The sequence below is a fragment of the Ceratotherium simum genome, chromosome 17 (genome assembly GCF_057802395.1).
Source record: "Ceratotherium simum simum isolate JZ-2026a chromosome 17, ASM5780239v1, whole genome shotgun sequence".
Lineage (NCBI taxonomy): Eukaryota > Metazoa > Chordata > Mammalia > Perissodactyla > Rhinocerotidae > Ceratotherium > Ceratotherium simum.
This window is the reverse complement of record NC_141916.1, coordinates 45,211,408-45,237,730: the sequence shown is the minus strand read 5'-3', so window position 1 is coordinate 45,237,730 and position 26,323 is coordinate 45,211,408. Positions and strand designations below refer to the sequence as shown.

Genomic DNA, 26,323 nt, shown 5'->3' with positions numbered 1-26,323 from the left:
TTTCTTCCCATACTTTAAACTGCTCAGAAATTGTAAGATTTGAAAGACCTTTGGTAATAGCCAGAGAATCCTGCCATTAACAAGTGCTAAAAGAATAATAAAACACCTAAAATGATAAGGTACTAGTGTCTGAGCTGAATAGCCCTTTAATTGGAAAAAGTTCAAGTGTTAGTATTCACCATTAAGCAGTGATTAAGAGATACATCATGTGCTTTTTTTAGTACAGTAGATAACAACATGTCCAATTTTAATGTAAATTTAGTGGAAATTTTAGTATGTTACTTTAAAATGCTCTGATTAGTTTCAGAGGGGTAAAAAAAAGTCTCTATCAGTGAGCACACCCATAAAGAGTTAACAGTAAAGTTCCTTAAATAATTTTGTTCTCTGAAATTGTTGCCATAACTGGCTGGAAGGTTTTCATGTTTAATAAGCACGTATTATATCCTTTTTTAAAAAATTAAAATCCCAAAGAGGTGTTCGTTCTTTTCTCCATCCTAGAAAAACATCTACTCTTGTTTGACCTCTTTCCTTGCTCTCACTGACTGATCAAAGAAAAAAGGCCTATATTTTCTGTCTTCATAAAGAAAGATCTATTTTGACAACATTGTTTTCCTCCAGGGAATCTTTAAGTAGCCAGGTACCAAGAATTCTCAGAGCAAATGGTACAGTGAGTGTGAAAGTGAAGAATGACATTCAGGACAACTTTTTCTCTAGTTTCGCATTCAGGGAGCTCAGTTTATTAATGAAGGGGTTTGGTCTAACCGTGTTCCCCAAATATTGCTGTCACATTTAGTAAATTGCTGTTATCTATTTAATATGATAAGCTCATCCTTTCTCACAGCTTTGTCTATCAGCCAGTTCCATCCTTTCACCCTAAATCCAGTCTTGCAATGTCAAATGCTTTCTGGGTGAATTCCATATTCAGTTCCACAACCTGAGATTCAACTGTTAATCAAGGCTTGTACAAAGGTAGTTTATTTTATTTGGGAATATAATCTTAGAGAACAAGGGTGAGAGGTAGTGGTTTTGAACAGGGATAGAAGAAAAACCAATTCAGAAATGTGTTTTTGGTGAGCTGCCGCTTACCAGTATTCATTATTCAGTCTCACAGGATCTTCTAGGAGGCCTTAAGGCCTTATGAAATATCTTTGAGAATTGATGGCTTGGGAGCAACAGGGGAGGCATCCTTCCATTGGTCCCCATCCCCATTACTTCAGGCTGAAACTTAAGTAATGCACATCTGGTTGTGCATGCATTAGGGCCACGTGTGGTCCCATGGGTATCCTACACCATCTTGCCAAGACGTCCCATGGCAAGAAGTAAGAGTTACATGGTCTAGGCCCAAAATGAGGTACTGTATGGCTGAACCAAGGTGGAAGTTTGTTGAAGTATTTAATGGAACTAGTCAGCACAGCAGTGGCTGGGGTAAGAGATAGGCTGAGAGGGTATAAAATGACCAATACAGCCCATCCCTTGCACCACTCAGATTCACCATGCCCTCCATTAAGTGCAACCTGTCACAGCGTCCCCTTCAAAGTAGTGATCAACATTAATCTGAGAAAAGGCTTAATTTCAGGAGTTATTAGAACAAACTCTAGTCCCTACTGTTACAGCTAGTACCAAGGTTATAACTGATATTTATCATCTCCCTTCTTTATTATTCATTCTATTCATTTCTCTCACCCTTGGCCAACACTTTGGCTGGCTTAGTTTTCTTGTCTGCTAAGTTGACCCTGATTTTCATACCTGAGAGATCTGAGCCCTTCGTTGCTTTTCTTTTTTGGGGCTACATTGCTATAATTGCCTGCTCACATTATCCCTTGGCACAGAAACACAAATATTTACCCCTCACGAGTGCTAAGATTCCACACTTACTCCTCTCTGTTCCCATTATGTATCCCCAATCCTAGCACCACATAGAAATTAGAGTCAATTACCTCCACCAGTATAGTAATTCCCCACCTTGGCTGCTGCAAAGGCACGGGCAGCCCAAGTGACCAAGTGGTAGATGTAGTTTCAAGTTAAAGTGTAACATAGTAAAATAGTTCCACTCTGTCCTCTGGTGAAAACAGTCCCCTTCCAGAAACCAAGGCCATGAATCCTGCAGAACCTAAGTTTTAGGAGATGAGGAGCACAAATTCCACAAGTGGGTCCCTGAAAAGGATGGTAAGATGGACCGATCCTACTTTTACCCCTTGGTTCTAGGACACATGTATTCTAGTTATTAGAGACAGCACCACATAACAGTGATTGATTTAGTTCATACACTACATCCTAGAGGACAGCACCCCAATCCAAGGGGTTTATACCTAAATTTGTGTCTTAACTGGGCTTCTAACTGACTATTCCATCATTCTGCTCCTAGGTGATGAGATATATGGTAAGACAAGTGAGCTGTGCATTTATGTTCCCAATCTTCAATCCCTTGTATCATAAAACTGAGATAACTTAGTGTGAGAAACCGTGAAAATATATATTAGACGTTGTATAAGCCCTCAGATGATGACAATGTTAGTGGTGGCCCTAGAGGTAGAGAGGGCAAATCCACATGCAGAGAAGGTGTCAGTTCATGAAAGGATGAATTTCTGCTCCCTCTAGGGGGATTAAGTCTGATAAAATCAATCTAGCACCAGGTGGCTGACTGGTCTCCTTGAAAGATGGTGTCATAATGAGGGCTCAGTTTTGTTCTCTGCTCCTGACTAGTGAGCAGTAGCTAGATAAACTTTAAAGAAAGGGAACCCTATGGTTGAGCCTGCATAGCTATATCTCTGCCACTGTGGTCACTCTGTTCATGGTCCCATTCTGCTAGCACTGGGTTGCCAAAGAAAGAGGCTAGCTGGCATCCACAGGACAAGTCTTCCTATCTACTTGGTTATTGATGCCTCTTCTGAGGTAGATGCTCCCTGGTGGGCATTAATATGAGACATAAACAAATGCACACTTTGTTCCCACTTCCATAGATCCAATCACGTGCATCTTCTTAAGATTTCATTGTCTCTTGTCTTCTAATTGTCTTTCTTCTGAGTGTTGACCAAATAGCCAAACCATTCACTCTGCCCAGGAGCCCTAAACTCAGGCCACTTTTCCTTGCATGCAAAGCAAAGTTCCAAATGTTATCTTTGAAGATTTCTTCCCTTTACCGTGTCCTTTAGAGCCATCCCTAAATGAGCCTAGAGTGTAGCAATTATCCTGTAAAGCTCACATGATCAAATCACACCAACTTATCTGTGAATCAGGCCCTGACTGATCTGTTGTTTGTCTTGTCATTTACTCATAGGGAACCCATGATGCCATAGCTATGAGTTGTGGGAGAGGGGTTGATACCACACAGATGACTTGGGTGTTTAGCCACCTGTTTACGTAATTTGCTTGTGTCTTGTAGAACTTCTCAGGCCCAATCCTGAATGGCACATTCATAATAAGTCGCTTCCTTCCCAAACTTATGACTCAGTGGATTAGATAATATACAGCTCTAGTCCCATAGTGAATTGGTGTTCCAAGATTGGGATTCAGCCCCAACTAGGACCCAGTATCATCCCAGGAATTGTTTTTCAAATGTTGCATAATTCTGTGCTACAGAAGGAAGGACCTTGCTGTAGTACCCTAGGGTTTTTTGCTGTGAGTTTTTTTCTATTGAGGTTTGCCCTCTGGCACTTAGGCATCTTATCAGGATGCCTAGAATACTGGCCAATTCCTGCTAATAATGTCAAATTGCCATTTATGTCGCCAATACTGTGAACCAACACGAGGTGTTGCAGAATATAAAAACGATCGAGGTCCCTGCAGATGATATAGTGACAGAGAACAGGATTTTAACATAGCTCTAAGGCAAGACAATGAATGTAAATTGTTGTCCTCCTCATGTAAAAGTGATCTGGTTTTGATTTCTCTTGCCAAGAAGAATTGAGGAGAACACATTCACCAGATCAGTAGTAACCACGTATCAAGTAGAAGAGGCTGGGTTAATCTGTTCCCGAAAAGATACCATCTTCAACATGTGGGAAATAGGATTACCACTTGGTTAAGTTTTGATAGTGTACTGTCAGATGGCCTGATCCTTCTGGTTTACGCAAAGGCTGGACAAATTAATTAAATGGCATTATAAGATAAATCTCCACTTTTGCAACTCAAGTTTTTAGTGGTGGTGTTAATGTCTAAAATTCTTTTTGGCTGGAGTATGATTTCTGATTGCTATCCTTGCTGGAGGTGGTGAGAGAGGTATGTAGTGTCAAGGGTTTTTACTCTGTCTTTTCTACAACAATGGCTGGTGCTCCCTAATCATGTAGCCGATGTGAGGATTCTTCCAATACAGAATATAGCTATCCAAATTATACGTTCAGGAGCCTAGGGAAATAGCTACAGGGTTTGTCCATGTTCCCATTAGATCCGTTTCAGATGGACTTGAACCCAACTCTATCACCTGGAGGAGACAGCACAGGAGTGGAAGAAATCACACAGAATAGAATAGAGGAGAACTCTAGTAACACTAATGTTTAAGAGGGAAGCAGAGGAAAACCATGCCAGAGAAAGAGGGATCAGAAGGGAGAAGGAAGTGAGAGCAATATTCAACAGACCTGGGGAAGAAAATATTTTAAGGAGAGAAAAGTGATCATCAGTGTGAGATATTGTTGAGCATCACAATGGAATTAAAAATGAAATTAGGCCACTAGATATAGAAAATAGGAAGACATTATTTTCCTTTGCTAGAGCAATTGAAGCAGAAGAGCAGGGGCAAATGTCAGAATGCAGGGGGTTGAGAAGTGTGGGGAAACTGAGGAAATTTAGACAATAAGTTTAAACTATTTTAATAAGTTTGCCCTTGAAAAGAGAGTGAAGAGGGGCCGGCTGATCGCACAAGTGGTTAAGTGTGCACTCTCCACTGCAGTGGCCCGAGGTTCACTGGTTCAGATCCCGGGCGCGCACCAACACACCGCTTGTCAAGCCACGCTGTGGCGGCGTCCCATATAAAGTGGAGGAAGATGGGCACAGATGTTAGCCCAGGGCCAGTCTTCCTCGGCAAAAAATGAGGAGAATTGGCAGATGTTAGCACAGGGCTGATCTTCCTCACCAAAAAAAAAAAAAAAAGAAAAAGAAAAGAGAGTGAAGAGATGATGGCTTGAAGGGGAGGAAGAAGCAGAGCAGGGAGGTGGCTGCTGTTGCTGTTGTTTAGGATGGGACAGTGTGAATGAGTTTCAGTCATATGACAGAGAGAAATCAAAGATATAAGAGAGTAAAAAAGGTTCTTTTTTCCCCTAAAAGCTTTCATTCTTCCAATTCCAATGTGAATAATACAAAATCTTCCCATAGCCCCGCTCTTGGAATAAGACCTTTAGTCTCTCATATTGGGTAATTTTATGACCAACATCTTAATTTTATTTTCTTATCGCTTGTATCTGAGTGCAGTAAGATTTGCAAAACTATTAAATGCTAGACCGCAGCATGAGAGAAGGAAGGCATATTTCTACAATTACCTTGCCCAAATTAAAGCTGTCTAAATTTGAATTACTAGCGCTTTTTAAGAGATAACAACCTATTTCATTCTATTGTCTTTTAATATATGACAGCACTGCAGAATTAAAGATCACACACACTGATGATGAAAGCCCTTGTACTGGAAAAGGGGATATTCTGGTGTGCCTGAAAAGATTGATTAAGCAATGAAACAAGACAAGTGTATGGTTGTTTCAAAGTAATCAGGCCTTTGGGACTACTTAATGTTATAAACAGAAGCAGGTGTCTAATGCCTCACAAGTCCTTCTACCATTGAGAACAAGAGATCACCAGTGTGTGTGTGCGTGTCTGTGTGTGTGTGTATAATATACCATTTCTAGAAGGTCCTATATTCTATAGAAGTTCATTTCTTTTATTTCTTCTTCCAAGAAGAGTGCCTCTTTTGGATGTGTTCCATGGAAATGTATCCGAATATATGTGATGTAGGATGTACAAATGTATTTGTGAATTTGCGCATAAATACACAAGTTCATATATATAAATGTATATATTTGGCTGTATATATTTTTATATTTCCCTGAGAAAGTTAAGGTTTAAACATAGGTGTTGGACTCATTTGAATCACACTTTATGTCTTCAGTTGTGATTTTAAAATTGCCTTAAAAATGTGGCAAAATATGAGGCCAGCCCAGTGGCGTAGCAGTTAAGTTCGGCGTGCTCCGTTGCGGTGGCCTGTGTTCGCAGGCCCGGATCCAAGGTGCAGACCTACACCACTTATCAGCCATGCCATGGTGGCTACCCACATACAAAATAGAGGAAGATTGGCCACAGACATTAGCTCAGGGTAAATCTCAGCAAAAAAAATAATAAAGTGGGAAAATAATTCAGTTAGACATGTATGATTAATTTTGAGAAAAACATAGATATCCTAAGTAACATTGTAGCCTTAAATGTTGCTGAATTACTATGTTTTTAATTGATGTTACTGGAAAGAAATTGCTTTGAGTCATCACTCTTTATGTAGTCAAGAACTAACTGTAAAAATTTGGATCCAAAATATGATTCTTAACATGATGTGATAATAATGTGTGCTTAGGAAAAAGTGGAAAGGAAATTCTTCATCAAACAAAGAATCCAGAAACAGAAATTCATAGGGCCAGATCAGGTATCTGTAGGCTCATTCCCTGTTAAGTTTTTCGTCTGATACAGGCTCACCCTTCAACATTGTATGGACTTTTATGATTCTGTAGAGGAAGAAAATAAAATGGAAGTCAAGGAAGCATTTACTTCTCTTAACATAGTCCTTCCCTTTGAACATTTACAATAAAACAGACTCAATCCTTTTCCTTCCTATGGGAAGTCTAACAAAGAAAATGGAATTGTAGAAGGACTCCACACAACGTAGACAAAGTATTTTTAGAAACTACTCTCCTCGGAAGTGGCTGAGTTCTATGACTGATGTAATTAAGTCGATTGCTGGGAGTTTCGCCATTTCTGGGTATCCAGGAGCTTGGCATTCCCATGAGTCATTGGATATTTTTCCTTTGCTTATAATGCATCGCTAAATTCTAAGACCATACAAAGGTTGTCCTCAATAGAAAGGTACTTTGATACACTTAAATAGTATCATATTTTAGTCACTGGACTACCATCCAAATTTGTAACTCAGATTATATTGCTTTCTAATTAGATTTGCTTTCCTTAGTCACCAAGATCTAAGCAACTGATAATATTTATATCTCTAAGAACTGTGTTTTATTTATACAAAGAAAGAACAGAAACAAACTTTCATTAAGCAGCAACTATGTGCCAATCACTGTGAAATATGCTTTCGCATGTGTTGTTTACTCCTTTGCAGTAACACTAAGAGATTAATACTATCATCTCCACTTTAAAGACAATATAATGAAGAAGTTAGATTCCAAGGCAGATTTTCTGACTGAAAAGCTCTGCTTGGGCTGACAGAGAGAATGAGGGCTTACTTCAGTTAAATTGTTATGAATTGGCCTTGGTTATCCAGTGTTCTGCAAAACAGCCACACTTCAATGAGCTTGGATTTCACAAGCTCATTTTACCTCTAAGTGAGAACAAGAGTATGTGCAACCTTCAATGTAGTCCCTTGAGAAAGCCAGATGGCCCACAGAGGATAGGGTTTGTGGCTTCGGTTTTAGTTGATTCATCCATCAACCAACCTTCACTGAGCACCTATGTGCAATCTACCATTTTAGGAACTGGGAACAAAACAGAAAAGGTTTCAGCCCTCAAGCATCTTACATTCTATTGAGTTCTATGAGGGGAAGTAGGAGAAATGCAGATAATATACAGAAAGCTCTGAATACTAATTGACCAATATAACCAAAAACATATCTATTTGAGAACTTAAATCCTCCTAAGGCAGGCCTTGTTGAGGTTGGGTATATGCATTATTATGGCAATAAACTACCTCCCTGGACCCCAAACCCTATTTTTATTTACCCTGAAGAATTAAAAGTAAAAGGAATAAAACCCAAATCAAAACCAATATCCACAGAAACAGGCAGCATGGAGGCAAGGCAAGAATTAACTGATGCCCCAACACAGTGCTCCTCCCATCTTTAGTGTGAAGACAAATATGAGAAAGAGAAGGAGAAATCTCAAGTGGTCACGATGGGACTGATGTAAGTAAATGGTGAGCCACTTTAAATACTAACATCGTAAGTAGCACATAAATAGACTGCTTATTGTATTGATGAAATGGGTTGTGCGTAGAAGCAAAGCATTGTTCAAAAGCTCAGAAACAGTCTCTTAATAACCCCTCCTTTTTCCGTCCTACTGTTTTTAAATAACGGTTCTTCGGCACCCTGAAGTCAAGTCTTCTTTCAGTGTGCATTTTTACTTTCTCTTATTACTTTGGGCCTCTGATCCTCTGGCTACAGTGTAAAAAACTGACAGAGATGCGTTCCAATTCCAGATCTGCTATTTATATACTAGCTGTAGCTACATTTCTTCAGAAAAAGAACTTTCTGAATCTTGGTTTCTTAGTTACTTTATCTTTACTATAAGAACAGTAATACCTACCATAAAAGGTTGTGAGAATTAAATGAGATTTAAATTGCCTACGTAAGTAGGCATTTAGTAAATTTAGTTAAATCCCTGGAATGTCTGTTCTGTTTCAACACCATATGAATGTAATCCTTTATGGAAAATTTGTTTTTTAACTAGGTGGGTCCTCAGGAAATACTGTGGATTGAATGTTTACATTTTATATTTCAAGTATTTTCAGTACAATACACTTAATGAAATTCTGTACAACTTAGTAGCTATCATGTTTTAGACATATCAAATTATTGCACCGCTAGTGTATTAATTCAGGATGGAAGCCCAGTCTTCTCAGTGTCCTCTTTTTTTTTTCTTTAGAGTTTGGCTCAACTCTAGAAAAGCTTTCCAACCATTAGAGCTGCCCCACAATGGAATGGATTGGATTGTGCAGGGCTAAAATCCAAATTTCTGTAAATGCTAACAAAGAGGCGGAATGGGCATCCATCAGGAAAGTGGCAGAGATTTCTAAATTGTTGAAAATTGCTTAAGATGATTCCCAAGGTCTCTTCTCTCTCAATGGTCCCGTAATTCTAAACAGTATATAGTGCTTTATTTAGAAACACGTAAGAAAAAGGAAGCTTTGTTTTCCCATTGTGTATTTCACAAGGAAGCTTTAAGCATTATTCCATCCCCAATTCTCTTTATAGGTACTAATAATAATATCTAACAATACTGTAACCCTACCAGGCAATATTCTGAGTTCTTTACAGGCATTAACTCATTTAATCCTTACAACAATTTTATGAGGTAGGTACTGTTGGCATCACTAACTTACACATGAGGAAACTAAAGCACAGAAAAGTTCGATAACCTGCCGAAGGTCAAGTAAGTGATGGAGCTGGGACTCGAACCCAGGTGCTCCAGCTCTAAATCCTACTAGTCTGCGGTACAAGGGCCTCCCACAATATAAGCCTGTTTCTCATAGACCCAGAATTTGTCCCACTAAACAGAAGCTCCATGAGGGCACAGACCATTATCTGTTTATAGTCACCACTGAACCGACAGTACCTGACACGCAACAGGTAACCAATGCATGGCTTTTTTAAAGTATGAAGATTAGTCTGGCTCTTATTTTTCATGTCTTTTAAAAAGTACATCATAGAAAAGTGTATGGCTTAGCTTTTATATCAATATCATTATTTACCTGATTAGAGGTAAGAAGTGGCTCAGAACTGCTCGTTTATACTAAACACCAAAAGACCTTTAAGATAATACAACATGAATATATAAAACATGGTAGGATGACCTAAATTAGAAGTAGGTAACAACAAAAAGCAAAACCAAGGGCAGAAACATACCATGGAGACAACTTAATGTGAATACACATGCTGTTCTATACAGTTACTTCAAGTGGGTCACACGTTTGTCCTAAGCTTTTCCGTAGTCACAGGGAAAGGGAAATTGATCAGTTTCTAATTTTACCTGTCCTTAAAACATAAAAAGAATATTTCTTAGGAGGAGTAAATCTATTCTTAGTATCAAACTAGGAAGAAATATCTTCCAGAGATCTTCAAGAGACCCTCCTAAGGAAATGAACAATGTCTTCCACAACATTTTGTGTGCATTCTCTCTATATTGCCTCTTTTATTTTTTGGGTGAGAAAGATTGTCCCTGAGCTAACATCTGTGCCAGTCTTCCTCTATTTTATATGTGGGACACTGCCACAGCATAACTTGATAAGCGCTATGTAGCTCCACACTAGGGATGCAGGCCTGCAAACCTGGGCCGCCAAAGTGGGTGCACAAACTTAACCACTATGCCACCAGACCTTATTGCCTCTTAATAAGAGACTAAGACATCATACCAAGTCTCCTTAGTGCAGAGGGAGCTGTGCAGACAGCAGGGTCTCCCTCTGTAACCAGTCAGTGCTTAGTCTAGTCAGAAGGTTGAGGTAAATTGCTAAGCTCCAAATTATTGTGTTTAACGCTGAGTTAGAGGTAGCGATAAATTGAAACAATACCCTGCATAAACTCCTACTTTTTTTAATCTTCTCAGTCTATTTTCCTCACAGCACCCTGAGTATAGCTTTGAATCGCTTCAAACACTATCTCCCCATTTTCCTAGGCTAAGATCTACAATCCTCAACAAGAGCTGCAAGGCCCTGTGTGATCTGCCCCCCAGCAGTCTTGCACCATGGTGCCTGTGGTTCCCTACCCTTAGGCTGAATCACCATCATTTCTCCTTCATGCCAGTGTCATTCTCATGCCAGTGGCTCTGCACATGCCATTCCATTTGCCTGGAACATGCTCTCCTCTCCCACTCTGCCATTCCTTACCTAGTTAATTCCCACTTCTCAAAAGCGACTCTCGGATGAGGATGTCACTCTACTCCCCTTAGGTGGACTGGGCACCTTGTAATGGTTACAGGCTATCATCACACTTTGTACATTTCCATTGTGAAAAGTATCAATATTTTAATTAGCTCATTCAATTTCTTCTTCATTTCTTCAACGGATATTTAACAATGAGCATCTACTTTTCACTGGGTACTTCTCTAGCCCTAAAATACATCCATGCACAAAATCCCTACCCTCATGTAGTTTCCATTCTAGCATGCAGAGCTAAATGTCTTCACTAAAATATGAGCACTACGTGGTCAGTGACTATTTCTGTCTTATTCACTGATGCATCCTTGGTACCTAGCACACTGTTTTGCACATACAGAGGTTCCCTGACTCAACAATGGTTAGACTTACAATTTTTCAACTTTATGACGGTGCAAAAGTGATTCTTGTTTGGTAGAAACCGTACTTCGAATCCTGAATTTTGATCTTTTCCCAGGCTAGGAACATGCAGTATGATACTCTCTCATGATGCTGGGCAGTGGCAGCGAGCTGCAGCTCCCAGTCCGCCACATGATCACAAGAATAAATAACTGATACACTTACAATCATTCTGTACCCACACAACCATTCTGTTTTTCACTTTCAGTACTGTATTCAATAAATTACATTAGATATTCAACACTGTGTTATAAAATGGGCTTTGTGTTAGATGATTTTGCCCAACTGTAGGCTAACATAAGTGTTCCGAGTGTATTTAAGGTAGGCTAGGCTAAGTGATGATGTTCAATATGTTAGGTGTATTACATGTATTTTTGACTTAAGATATTTTCAATTTATGATGGGTGTATCGGGACATAGCCCCATTATAAGCTGAAGAAAGTCTGTAGATTGTATCAGTTAGAATAGCCTGGATAATGACATGGAAACAGACAACCCTAAATTTTAGTGGCTTAAAGTGATACAGGTTTATTTTTTGATCATTCTCTATGACTGCAATCTCTTCGCATCTTACCACCACAGTAACTCAGGGACATAGCTCAGTAGAATAGCCATCATCTCAAATAATCCTGGTTATTTTGCCAGAAAGAGAAAACTCTCCAGAGTTTTAGCCAGGAGCTAAATGAGTCCCCAAGGTTTTAACCAGGAGTTCAATACTCCAGCCCAGAAGTGCACAAGACACATCCACTTGCAACTCACTGGCCAAAATTAGTCACCTGGCCGTGTACAACTACAAGGGGCCAAAGGAGGGAACCATAATTATTTGGCAGATGTCATTACTGACTGTGACAGAGAGAACTTAATAAATATTTGAGGAAATGATTACTGAATCACAATGAAAGCCATGTATCTTTCTCTGTGAATTTTTTGTGAAATATATGTGTTCATGTGATGTGTGTAGTATGTATAGATTAGGCTAATGATAAAATAAGTTTGCATTATCTAGTCATATCTTGATTAAACTCAACCAGGGATGAGAAAATTGCTAAGTACAGAATATAAAGTAGATATCCTACAGGCAAATAACTGAGAATTCACTATATATTAAAAATTGATTCTTCAAATAAACTATGAAATATTTCATAGGTCCGATTTCATTAGACTGGTTCACATGGCTGTTGTCTGCAAATTAGACTTAGGTACATTCTTCAGGGTTGATTGAAAAGCAAGAACCAGTGCACATTTTGTTCTCCTTGCCGACTATAATTTTGTGTTTTGCATGAACATTCAATTTTCTGTTTTTAATTAAAAATTAATTAAAATTCGTTAGAGTATAAATTGTATTTCATCATTTCATTGAATCCTAACTATAGGTCATGGTTCTTAAGCACAGAAATGGTCTAGCATTTTCCTTCAATATGAAGTGAAAGAATTGTCAGGGTTATTTTGGTGCCCAGATGGAGATTTGGTATTTGTTTGACTAAATTCTGCCTTTAATTTAGGACATGAAAGGAGCTTTCTGGACTTAAATTAGAAGGTTTAGTCAGAGCAATAACAAAACCCAATAGGAATTCCTCCTTGAAATATAAGATTTTTGTGAAATTTCTTTGCCTCCATGTACTGGGATTTTCAACTACAAAATTCTGAGAATTATGAGCCCCTCTCTGAAGGAACAGTCCGCAGTACTATGCGTTAGAGCAGTGCTTCCCACCTGGAGTCTTTGGACATACTCTTACATTTTTCTGTGTAAATTGTTAAATGTTATGTTTCTATTTTGATACCAATTCAAATGCATATAAATAAATATATATACATATAACAATATTCTAGATAATTAGGATGATAAATGCTGACATTTCTTTTATATCTGACTTTTATTTATTTATTTGTTAGTTTTATTTTTTATTTTTTGCTGAAAAAGATTCACCCTGAGCTGACATCTGTTGCCAACCTTCCTCTTTTTGTATGTGAGCCGCCGCCACAGCACGGCCACTGACAGGCAAGTGGTGTGGGTCGGTGCCTGGACACCAAACCCAGGCCATCAAAGCAGAGCAGGCCAAAGGCCCTTATTTTATTTTGCTTTAATTTTATTGTAGTAAGAACACAATGTGAGATCTATCCTTTTACAATACATTATTGTTGACCATAGGTACAATGTTGTACATAGATCTCTAGAGCTCATTCATCTTACTTAACTAAAACATGATACCTGTTGATTAATAATGCCCAGTTCACCCTCCCCACAGCCCCTGGTAGCCACCATTTCAGTCTTTGATTTCATGAATCTGACTATTTTAGATATCTCATGTAAGTGGAATCATGCAGTACTTGTCTTTCTGTGTCTGGCTTATTTCACTCAGCATCATGTACTCAAGGTCCATCTATGTTTGCACATATTGCAAAATTTCCTTCTTTTTTAAAGCTGTATAGTATTCCATTGTCTGTATATAACACATTTTCTTTATCCCTTCATCTGTAGATGGACATTTAAGTTATTTTCACATTTTAGCTATTGCAAATAGTGTTGCAATGAATGTGGGAGTGCTAATATCTATTTGAGATCCTTGTGTCTGTTATTTCACTGACACCAAGCAGTGCTACTCTAGTTATTCTAACCTTTGGATATATAGAATGCAATAAGGAAATAGAGGATTCAAGCCAAGTGAAGCATAAACAATAAGCTAAGAAAAGAGTAGTAGCAAAAGAACTAAAATAAGAAGATTGGTATTAATATAAGTACATGAAACTAAAAAGAACCTACACTGTCACGCTGTACTAAATACACACAGCAAATGCAATGTAGTGTCAGCAAAGATCATCTACCACATTAAATCAATGTTGACAATTTAAATCTTATCAGTTTTGTAGTTTTATTTCTATTTGGTAAATTTTTATTTTATATTCTATATGCATAGTAAACATTTAATTTCTTATTCATTTGAGAGTATATATCTGTTAGACTTTACACCAAGAATAAAATTCAAACCCCTACCGTGATCTGCAAGGCCCTGACGACCTGGCCTCTTCCTACCTGCCCCTTCCCATCTTGCCACACTACACTTGGACCTCTGTGCTCCAGCTCCATTGGCATTTCTGACAGTTCTTAAAGCACACTTAGCCCTCTCTCAACTCAACACCTTTCACTTGGTGTTTCCTCTGCCCGGACACTTTTTCAGGCTCTTAACAGAGCTAGCTTCTTCTCATCTCTCCAATTTTAGCTTAATATTCCCTTTTTGGAGGGACCTTCCCTGACTTCCCTATCGCCTCCACCATTATTTTCTACCAGAGTCCCCTGATATTTCCTTCTGAGTACTTAGCTCAATTTATAGCTCTTTATTTTATTTACATGATTATTGCTTGACTCCTCTAAACACCAAACACACACACATACACATACTCCGGAATGTAAGGTCCCTGAGCACAGTGATCCCATTGTCTTATTCCTCATTTTATCCCCATTTCTTAAAAGAGTGCTTGGTTTATACAACAAATAGTATTTGACTGAGTAACAAAATGCATCCCTCACTAGTCTCCAGTCCTATCTTTCTAAAAATCTTTTCTAATTTCATCAGTGAAGAGTGGCATGTCATTGTTTTAATTTATCTCTGATTACATGTTTAATAAGAGCTATCTAACTCAAAATCTGTATCTTTTTCATTCTACATGTCAGCTGATGTAATATGTCTCAATGTTCAGTAGCAGATAGCTAAATCTATATGCGTATGTTTAAGCAAAGAAATAAGTCTGATTGCTTTATTGTTACATTCATATGGATATATCACGAGTGTCATCTAGGGATCTAGGGCTCCAGGGAGTCTAAATTTTAGAAAGACTGTCCTGGTGTTTCTAACGGAAATTTCTCATTTGTCTACATTAAGACAGTCTAGGCTAACCAAAACTTTATATTCTGAGCTTTGGGCTAACATTTTTTATCACCTCAGCGTCGTAACAGTGGTATCTCATACTAATCAGAAATTCTAATTGATAGTCCTATATGTCTTTGGTTAGTACATATGGGAAAATGCATTATTTCCTAATTACCTATTAGGTAGACAAAAATGTTTAATAATATAGAATCCATGTGGGGAGAAGAAAATCAATGGTATTCTTCTTGGTGAAAAAACTGGTAAATCATTATCCAAGATTATCTTTATTTTCATTTGACTATACAGAGTATTACACTTTAAGAGAAGGAAGGATCTAAAGTAACCGTTTCTCATTTTAATTTATTGGAAGTCAATTAATTATGACGATTTTCAGTAATGTATCCTGAACCACAAGCTTTTTTCATACTGGGTGAGTTAATAATAAACTGTTCCATTTCATCAAGATTGAGGGATCTATATAGTCTTACCAGTGGAACAGAACCAAAGGAGCAAAGACATGAGGGACAGTGAAAAAAAAGTGAAAGAGGATGTGAATATGATCCCTACAATTATGGGATCAGGTGCAAATTCCAAATATTTTTGTACAGGTGCTAAAGGAAACTTCTTTTCAGATTAAATTATTAAAGTCATTAAATTTAATTTTTTATTATATAATTTAATTATTTTATTTTAATCTGTGGTTCCATCAAGTTGTCTTTTGCCTCCCATAACATGAGAACTTAACCGCAGTGTTGAGACTAGAATTCAGGAGTCACTGAGTCCATTGTAGTGTGCTTGTATTTATAACTCACTATTTCCAACTCAGAGGATGGTTTGATTTGTAATTATCACAATTACATGCACAATCCATCTTCTGCTGGCCACTGTGTATGCAGTCGTTGCACATGGATACTGTTAAAATAAATTGCACAACACATGTGGGGATACATGCAAGGAGATGGTTTCTGTAAGCGCAGAAAAGACATAAAGAGCCATGAAACATCAAATGAAATTCTTTTTTCTGGAGCAGCAAAATCAATCCTGAACCCAGCAACTACAGTGCAAGAATATGCTTTGATCAGCATCAGTTCTTCTTATAGTCTTACCTCCATGTCCACCTTGAAATACTGTCATTTTTGAAAGTGATTTGGATGCTGATTTTTAATCTTCTTCTTTTGGTATTATAGCACCTTGGTTTGCTCACTTTCTGATTGGGCTGTTCTATATGCGTTTTTCCTCTCGTGAACCTCCTGGTTAAACAAAGGTAATAATAACATGGTCTTAGATGAAGTTTAGTTATGACTGTCTCCTCAAGGGTTTAAAATCAGGTCACAGCAAAAAATAAATGCTATAAATTCAAAGTATCCTGATATAATTGTGCTTATAGAGACTACAAAATGCCACATACAAATTAGGCTCAGAAAGGATCATTATAATATTTTGATAATTTACTGACTCTCATTTTATATTTGAAATAACAGGATAAGGACTAAACAAATCATATTAAGAGCAATTTTGCATCAACATAAAGCAAAATAGCACAATATTTTTCTTTTCCTGGTTTTTTTTCTAGTCACTAAAGTGGTAAGGAGATTAAATAGTATTATCCTTATTAAAATAGAAGCTAAAACAAAGATGTGGAAATAGTCAATGGTTTGGGTACATAAGGTATTTTACAGTCATATGTTATTTGCACTATTTAATTCAGTCATTCAGTGATTTCCCCGAGCTGTGGATCATGGGAATAAGAATGCCGCTGTTCCTCTACCTACAGCAGGGCGCTGGTCCCTTCAGCATTTCCCCTAAGATGAGCTTCATCTCTCAGTTAATGGTAAAATTATATTCTGATCTCCAATCTAGTGCTTTTTTTAACTCAGTATTATTTAGAAAAATCTAAGGACAAATGTCAATCTAGACCCTACCTCTATTCATAATCCAATTTATTTAAAGCTTCATGGAAAACTCATTTTGTACATAAACACAAAATTACCAGTTTCTTTTCCTAAATCAATTGATCTCCAAATCTGAAGTATTGATTGAATCCCCAGAATTTAGAAGAGTGTCAAAAGCACTCCAAAATATCAATCTTTGGGCAATTCTGGGTGCTGTGAGAGGAACAGAAAAAGCAGAAGATGCATTTCTTCCCTTCAGGTAGCTTACCATCTACTAGAGTGTGAAAGCAGAAAAACTAAACAGAGAGAAAAAAGCTGTATGTGTATTGTATAATCACCTTATGTACTACAACCCACGACCAGCTTCCAAACCTGCAATTACAGCTGGGATTTCTAACTTTTCTCTTGCAATTACCCAAAACATTTTTACCTTTTCTTCCCCTTTATTATGTTCATTGAATATGAAAATTGGACCTTACAAGATTTCGAAAAGAATGAGGGGAAAATGAAAACTAAAAAGGAAAGGCATATAAATGACCGTTCCTTCAAATTTTTCTTTAATCTTTATGTGAAAGAAATAAAACAATCTATTTATTTATCAGGCTCATTCACTTTACCTTCCTAGCAATTTCAAAGTTGACTGCTCAGACAAGATAAGGAAATGAAATGATGAGAGAGGGCAGGCACTGATGGGATAGGATGGAAGATTGGACAGAAAGGACTGATTTGATCTCTGTAAAATCCCAGACTCGAGCTCAAGATTATTGTTTTAAGTATTCTCTCTTATCATTATTTAATTTCGGTTTCTAGGATTGAGATACTATTGTTCCAAGAAAGAATACATATTTTATAGTAATCATTTGAATATTTCCCTCCTTTGGATGTGCCTGGATGCTTCTCTACATGGGGGGATTTTTAATGATGTTAGTGATTATTGGTCTCTGCTAGAATCATCACTGTTCTTTTGTTCATTATCCCACATTAAAAAAAGAGAGGGAGTCAAGATGGCGGCGTAGGCAGACTCGGAACTCACCTCCTCCCGTGGACACAGCCAATTTACAACTACTCGTGGAAAAATCACCCCTGAGACAGAACTGAAAACTGGATGAGAGGAACTCCTGCAACAACAGACAATCCTAACTGGGGTAGAAGAGGCAGAGACTCCCTTCTGGAGAGGAAAAACGCCGCCTTCACAAGCCGCCAGCTTCACGGCCGCCGGGAGCAGTGCACAGGTCCGCAGCCTCCCTGGAGGCGCAGGGCCCTGAGCCGGGGAGCGCCCCCGCTGTGGGCATTTTGTGGACCCAGCACAATCGAGACCAGCGGCATAATATCTGACTTTGCCTGCTACTAAAACACTGGGGAGCACCCCCAGGAAACCCGGTTCACAAAGAAACTAAAACTGGCTCTTAAAGGGCCCACGCACAAACTCACCCGTTTCAGAAAGCATCCTAAAATCACCAGAAAGAAAGGTGCACAGTGCTTTGGTGACAAGAGACTCACCTAATAGGCCCTGAGTGCATCTCGGTGAGGGGTGAGACCTCTCCAAGGACTGGGACATTGGCGGCAGCCATTGTTGTGGCCTGGTGTGAGCGTGCTGACACAGGCGCCATTGGAGTTCTCCATGAGGCCATTGGAGTTCTCCCTGAGGCCTGCTAGCCCAGGTCAGCCCCACCCGCTAGAGCACCGATTTAATCCAGCTCAGCCAGGGCAGGCAGCCCACCCTAGAGACTGGCCCCACCCAACAACAAGCCCTCAGGCAACGTGTGGGCCTGCATAGATTGGTGACTGGATTCTCTGCAGCCTGGCAACTGAGCCGACTTGAGCGGGCAGGGTGCGCACAAGGAGCGGGTGGAGAGTGTGGGGCGGTGGCAGAGTGTATAGGGCTCCCGCCGTGGAGAGACTGGGTCCGCTTGGGGAGGTCATGGCGCTCACGCGGGGCAGGACTGTGTTGACTGTGTGTGTGGACCTGTGAGCAACAGGGCTTGTCAGCTGCAGAAGACTTGTGCTTCTCAAAGACCCACATAGGAGGTTTGCCCCACCTTCCAAAGCCTGAAACAATTGGGTGCTCCTGTGCCTGAGGCCAGCCCCACCCAGCTGCAATCCTCAGAGAGCTGACAAGAGACCTAATAGGCTAGAGGCTTATAGCATTTGTAAGGCTCTGAGCCTAACAACCTGCCACGCTAGGGGCCTACTCAGTTAAAAGAAATACTGCAACACAAATGTGGTATTAGAACTTACAGCCAACTGTGCTGGGGCTCCCCACACCTGATAAAGAGACTGAAGGGCCTACAACAACTACAAGCAGCTGAGCATTACAACAGCTGGTCAGGAGCATAACTCAGCCTCCCTGGGCGCCTATAGGGAGAGCTAACAGGCCACAATAGAAGGACACAGGTAGCCCACATAGGGGCCACCCCTGGAACATTGAGAACTGAGGGAAGCACACTGGAAGCCTCCTAAGGCATCACTTACATAAGGTCACCTATCCAAGAGCAGGAGACGTAGCTGACCTACCTAATACGTAGACACAAGCACAGGGAAAGAGGCAAAATGAGGAGGCAAAAGAATACATTCCAAGTAAGGGAACAGGACAAAACCCCAGAAAAGGAACTAAGTGAAACAGAAATGAGCAACCTACCCAACAGAGAGTTCAAACTAAGAGTGTTAAGGATGCTCACTGATCTGGGGAGAATAATAGATGAACTCAGTGAGAATGTCAACAAAGAAATGGAAGATATAAAAAAGAACCAATCAGAAATGACGAATACAATACTGGAAATGAAAAATTCATTAGAGGGACTCAAAAGCAGAGTAGAGGATACAGAAGAATGGATCTGTGAGCTGGACGAAAGACTAGAAGAAATTACCTGAGGTGAACAGGTAAAAGAGAAAAGAATTAAAAAGAGTGAGGACAGTCTAAGGGACCTCTGGGACAACATCAAGCGCACTAACATCCGTGTTATAGGTGTCCCAGAAGGAGAAGAGTGAGACAAGGGGGCAGAGAATCTATTTCAAGAAATAATAGAGGAAAACTTCCCTAACCTAAGGAAGGAAACAGACATCCAGGAAAAGGAAGCACAGAAAGCCCCAAACAAGATAAACCCGAAGAGACCCACACCAAGACACATCATAATCAAAATGTCCAGAATTAAAGATAAAGAGAGAATCCTAAAAGCTGCAAGAGAATATCAAGTTACATACAAAGGAAACCCCATAAGGCTATCAGCTGACTTCTCAGCAGAAACCTTACAGGCTAGAAGAGAATGGCACGATATATTTAAAGTGCTAAAAGGAAAAAACTTACAGCCAAGAATACTCTACCCAGCAAGATTATCATTCAAAATGGAAGGAGAGATCAAAATTTTCCCAGATAAGCAAAAATTAAAGGAGTTTGTCACCAAGAAACCAGTGCTACAAGAAATGTTAAAGGGACGATTTAAGGGGGAAAGAGAAGACCACAAATAGGAAAAATTATCTATTTCCATGATTAGAACGTAATGGATACAAATGCACAACAAAGAGTTTAGATATGATATCAATAACATAAAAGGAGGGAGGAGGGGAGTTAAAGAGTACAGCTTTCAGACAGAGGTCAAACTAAAGTGACCATCAATTCTGTATAGAAGAAGTAAGGAACAGGGAAGGACTACTAAAACACTGAGAAAAAAAAAAAGTTAAAAAATGGCAGTAAGTACATACTTATCAATAGCTACTTTAAACATCAATGGACTAAATGCTCCAGTTAAAAGGCATAGGGTGGCTGACTGGATAAAAAAACAAGACCCATATATATGCTGCATACAAGAGACACACTTCAGACCTAAAGACACTCACAAACTGAAAGTGAAGGGATGGAAAAAGATACTCCATGCAAATGGCAATGAAAAGAAAGCTGGGGTAGCAGTACTCATATCAGACAAAATAGACTTTAAAACAAAAACTGTAAAAAGAGACAATGAAAGGCATTACATAATGATCAAGGGAACAATCCAACAAGAGGATATAACACTTGTAAATATCTACGCACCCAATGTAGGTGCACCTAAATATATAAAGCAATTATTAACAGACATAAAAACAGAAATAGACAATAACACAATAATAGTAGGGGACTTTAACACTCCACTTACACCAACGGATAGATCATCCAAACAGAAGATCAATAAGGAAACATTGGCCTTAAACGACACACTAGAACAGATGGACCTAGTAGATATATACAGAGCATTCCATCCAAAAACCGAAGAATACACGTTCTTTTCAAATGCACATGGAACATTCTCCAGGATGGATCACATATTAGGCCACAAAACAAGTCTCCATAAATTTAAGAAGATTGAAATAATACCAAGCATCTTTTCTGACCACAACGGTATGAAACTGGCAATCAACTATAGGAAGAAAATCAGAAAAGCCACAAATACGTGGAGATTAAACAAAATGCTACTGAACAACGACTGGGTTAACGAAGAAATCAAAGAAGAAATCAAAAAATACCTGGAGACAAATGAAAATGAAAATACGACATGCCAGAATTTATGGGATACAGCAAAAGCAGTTCTAAGAGGGAAGTTTATAGCGATACAGGCCTATCTCAACAAACAAGAAAAATCTCAAATAAACAATCTAACAATGCACCTAAAGGAACTGGAAAAAGAAGAACAAACAAAGCCCCAAATCAGTAGAAGAAGGGAAATAATAAAAATCAGAGCAGAAATAAATGAAATAGAGACCAAAAAAACAATAGAAAAAATTAATAAAACCAAGAGCTGGTTCTTTGAAAAGATCAACAAAATAGACAAACCTTTAGCTAGACTCACCAAGAAAAAAAGAGAGAAGGCACAAATAAGTAAAATCAGAAATGAAAGAGGAGAGGTTACAACAGACACCTCAGAAATACGAAAGATTATAAGAGAATACTATGAAAAGCTATATGCCAACCAATTCGACAATCTGGAAGAAATGGATAAATTCTTAGAATCATACAACCTTCCAAAACTGGATCAAGAAGAAGTAGAGAATTTGAATAGACCAATCACCAGTAAGGAGATCGAAACAGTAATCAAAAACCTCCCCAAAAATAAAAGTCCAGGACCAGACGGCTTCCCTGGTGAATTCTACCAAACATTCAAAGAAGACTTAATACCTATCCTTCACAAACTCTTCCAAAAAATTGAGGAGGGGGGAAGCTCCCTAACTCATTCTACGAAGCTGACATTACCCTGATACCAAAACCAGACAAGGACAACACAAAAAAAGAAAATTACAGGCCAATATCACTGATGAACATCGATGCAAAAATCCTCAACAAAATACTAGCAAATCGCATACAACAATATGTTAAAAAGATTATACACCACAATCAAGTGGGATTTATTCCAGGTATGCAGGGATGGTTTAACATTCACAAATCAATCAACGTAATACACCACATTAATAAAATGAAGAACAAAAATCACATGATCATCTCAATAGATGCACAGAAAGCATTTGACAAGATCCAGCATCCATTTATGATAAAAACTCTGAATAAAATGGGTATAGAAGGAAAGTACCTCAACATAATAAAGACCATATATGAGAAACCCACAGCTAATATCATCCTCAATGGTGAAAAACTGAAAGCTATCCCTCTAAGAACAGGAACCAGACAAGGATGCCCACTGTCACCACTCCTATTTAACATAGTACTGGAAGTCCTAGCCAGAGCAATCAGGCAAGAGAAAGAAATAAAAGGGATCCAAATTGGAAAGGAAGAAGTGAAACTGTCACTATTTGCAGATGACATGATTTTATATATAGAAAACCCTAAAGAATCCACCAGAAAACTTTTAGAAGTAATAAACGAATATGGTAAAGTTGCAGGATACAAAATCAACATACAAAAATCAGTTGCATTTCTGTACACTAACAACGAAGTAGCAGAAAGAGAAATTAAGAATACCATCCCATTTACAATTGCAACAAAAAGAATAAAATACCTAGGAATAAACTTAACCAAAGAGGTGAAAGATCTGTACACCGAAAACTATAAAACATTTCTGAAAGAAATTGAAGAAGACACAAAGAAATGGAAAGATATTCCATGCTCTTGGATTGGAAGAATTAACATAGTTAAGATGTCCATACTTCCTAAAGCCATCTATAGATTCAATGCAATCCCTATCAAAATTCCAACAACATTTTTCACAGAAATAGAACAAAGAATCCTAAAATTTATATGGAACAACAAAAGACCCCGAATAGCTAAAGGAATCCTGAGAAAAAAGAACAAAGCTGGAGGTATCACACTCCCTGATTTCAAAATATACTACAAAGCTATAGTAACCAAAACAGCATGGTACTGGCACAAAAACAGACACACAGATCAATGGAATAGAATCGAAAACCCAGAAATAAACCCACACATCTATGGACAGCTAATCTTTGACAAAGGAGCCAAAAACATACAATGGGGAAAAGAAAGTCTCTTCAACAAATGGTGTTGGGAAAACTGGATAGCCACATGCAAAAAAATGAAAGTAGACCCTTACCTTACACCATGCACAAAAATTAGCTCCAAATGGATTAAAGACTTGAATGTAAGACCTGAAACTATGAAACTTCTAGAAGAAAACATAGGCAGTACGCTCTTCCACATCGGTCTTAGCAACATCTTTTCAAACACCACATCTGACCAGGCAAGAGAAACAATAGAAAAAATAAGCAAATGGGACTACATCAAACTAAAAAGCTTCTGCACAGCAAAGGAAACCATCAACAAAACGAAAAGACAACCTAACAGTTGGGAGAAGATATTTGCAAACCATACATCTGATAAGGGCTTAATCTCCAAAATATATAAAGAACTCTGCATCTCAACAACAAAAGAACTACCAACCCAATTAAAAAATGGGCAAAAGACCTGAACAGACATTTCTCCAAAGAAGATATACAGATGGCCAACAGACACATGAAAAGATGTTCAAAATCACTAACTATCAGGGAAATGCAAATCAAAACTACAATGAGATATCACCTCACGCCCGTCAGAATGGCTATAATTAACAAGACAGGAAACAATATGTGTTGGAGAGGATGTGGAGAAAAGGGAACTCTCATACACTGCTGGTGGGAGTGCAAACTGGTGCAGGCACTATGGAAAACAGTATGGAGATTCCTCAAAAAATCAAGGATAGAACTACCATATGAGCCAGCTATTCCACTGCTGGGTATTTATCCAAAGAACTTGAAAACAGCAATTTGCAAATGTACATGCACCCCTGTGTTCATTGCAGCGTTATTCACAATAGCCAAGACTTGGAAGCAACCTAAGTGCCCATCAGGGGACGAATGGATAACGAAGCTGTGGTATATATACACAATGGAATACTACTCAGCCATAAGAAACGATGATATCCAGCCATTTGTGACAACATGGATGGACATTGAGGGTATAATGCAAAGTGAAATAAGTCAGAGGGAGAAGGTCAAATACCGTATGATTTCCTTCATTAAGTAGTAGATAATAACAACAATAAACAAACACATAGGGACAGAGATTGGATTGGTGGTTACCAGAGGGGAAGGGGGGAGGGAGGAGGGTGAAAGGGATAATTTGGTACATGTGTGTGGTGATGGGTTGTAATTAGTATTTTGGTGGTGAACATGATGTAGTCCATGCAGAAATAGAAGTACAATGATGTACACCTGAAATTTTTACAATGTTATAAACCAATGTTACTGCAATAAACAAAAAATTAAAAAAATAATAATAAAAAAATAAAAAAATAATAAAAATAATAAAAAAATAAAAATAAATAAAAATAAAAAAAAGAGAGATAAATTTAGTCATTTTTACTTTAGTACTCTATGAAAGGCTATATTATCAAGTATCTTTCCCCAAATAAGACCAATGACATCCTACATTTGGTAAAATGGCAATGGTATTGGAGAGTAGATCAGTCATGTAAGATTCTATTCTTTCTTTACGTCATTTGAAAAAGTTTTTTTAACCTTGATGGAAGTCAAATTTTCTATGTAGATTTTTTTCATAAACATCATGTGTGAGGTGTGAAAATAGAAGAAAATGCACCTTATTTTCCACTTTAAAGGTGATATAACACACTGTAATGTCACTCAACTCCAGTTTCTTTACCTGTAAAATGGCAACACTATGTCAACCTCCTTGGGCTGTTAAGAGTTTTAGATACTTGTAAAGCACTAAGTTTGGCACATAAGGATCCAATAAATGGTACTTGTTATTGTTATTAATACCTTAAGTCTCCTTTTGCTTCAAAGTTGAATTCAAGTCCTAGTTCCCTTTTGAAAATCTTCCCTGAAAATTCAACCTTTGTAATTATTACCTCCTCTAAACACTTTAAAGGATATTTGTCCTATATCTTTTGACATATGCTACTTTGTACTCATGTTTGTCTTTTTTATATCTTTGTCCAATCTCCCCAGCTAGATTATAAACCCTGAGAGATAACAGGTGATAAATCATGCCACTTGGTATCTCGAGGTCCTACCTAACAGAGTGCCCTGTGACTAGCGGACTCTCAATAAAAGTTGAGGATAATTCAATTATATTTCCACTTCCTTACTTTCTTGAATAAATGATATTTCTATATTAACCTCCTAAGGTTATTATTTTAAAAATAATATTTTATAGCCATACCTAACTTAGATGATCTAAGTCAAACTCACCAGAATCTATTGAAGAAAAAAAGGATCCGGTAGAAGTCAGCCAATAAATATTACCACTGTGTCAAAGCACTGTAGCTGACTTCAAAGCCTGACCTTGTCTCTCCCTGTGCCAATTTACTTTCTCCAAGATGGTTCCAGCTTTGAGAGGCCTGACAACAAAGGATTCAGAGGCATTGCCAATTTACATAGACCCACGGTGTGTTGGTCGCCTCTTCTGAGAGACATGTGTTTATGCAGAAGTTTTTCCCTGGCACTTCGAGTTAGGAAACAGCACAAGCCAGGAGAGTATTTGCTTTCATTTGTCAAGGCCACATCAATACTTCTGATAAGCAGTGGACAAGAGTGTAAATGTAATGTTTATTGTAGTGACAACCCATAGGAAGTATCCTTCCTCTCCCTCTTACTCTCAGAGACCACTAGATTCAAGAAGCTTAGAGAAATGTATTAGAAGAGAGAGCCTCCTGATAATGATGCCTGCCGGATGAAGGTATACAGAAGAGTTACTGGTTAAAGGATAATGGGAAAAAAGAGAGAGACAGACAGACAGAAAGAAAGAAGTGGAAAGAGGATTTACAGAATTAAGAAAAAGAAATAAAAATTTGCATGAAAATGACACCAGAAATAAC

General features: G+C 38.3%; 2 protein-coding genes across 2 annotated transcripts in view; one reads left to right on the top strand and one right to left on the bottom strand.

Moving 5' to 3' along the window:
* The window catches only part of LOC147914789 (uncharacterized), a 46,690-nt gene extending 28,033 nt beyond the window's left edge, over window positions 1-18,657 (bottom strand). Inside the window, exons 1-2 of the mRNA XM_087442705.1 lie at window positions 18,510-18,657; window positions 16,224-16,367 (exon numbers count right to left, since the gene is read on the bottom strand). Coding sequence (XP_087298831.1) covers window positions 16,224-16,367; window positions 18,510-18,640 — 275 coding nt within the window. The 5' untranslated portion in view covers window positions 18,641-18,657. The remainder of the gene's footprint in view (window positions 1-16,223; window positions 16,368-18,509) is intronic.
* Window positions 1-26,323, top strand: part of PTPRO (protein tyrosine phosphatase receptor type O) — a 223,646-nt gene that overhangs the window by 54,307 nt on the left and 143,016 nt on the right. The gene's annotated exons all lie outside the window — the stretch shown is intronic.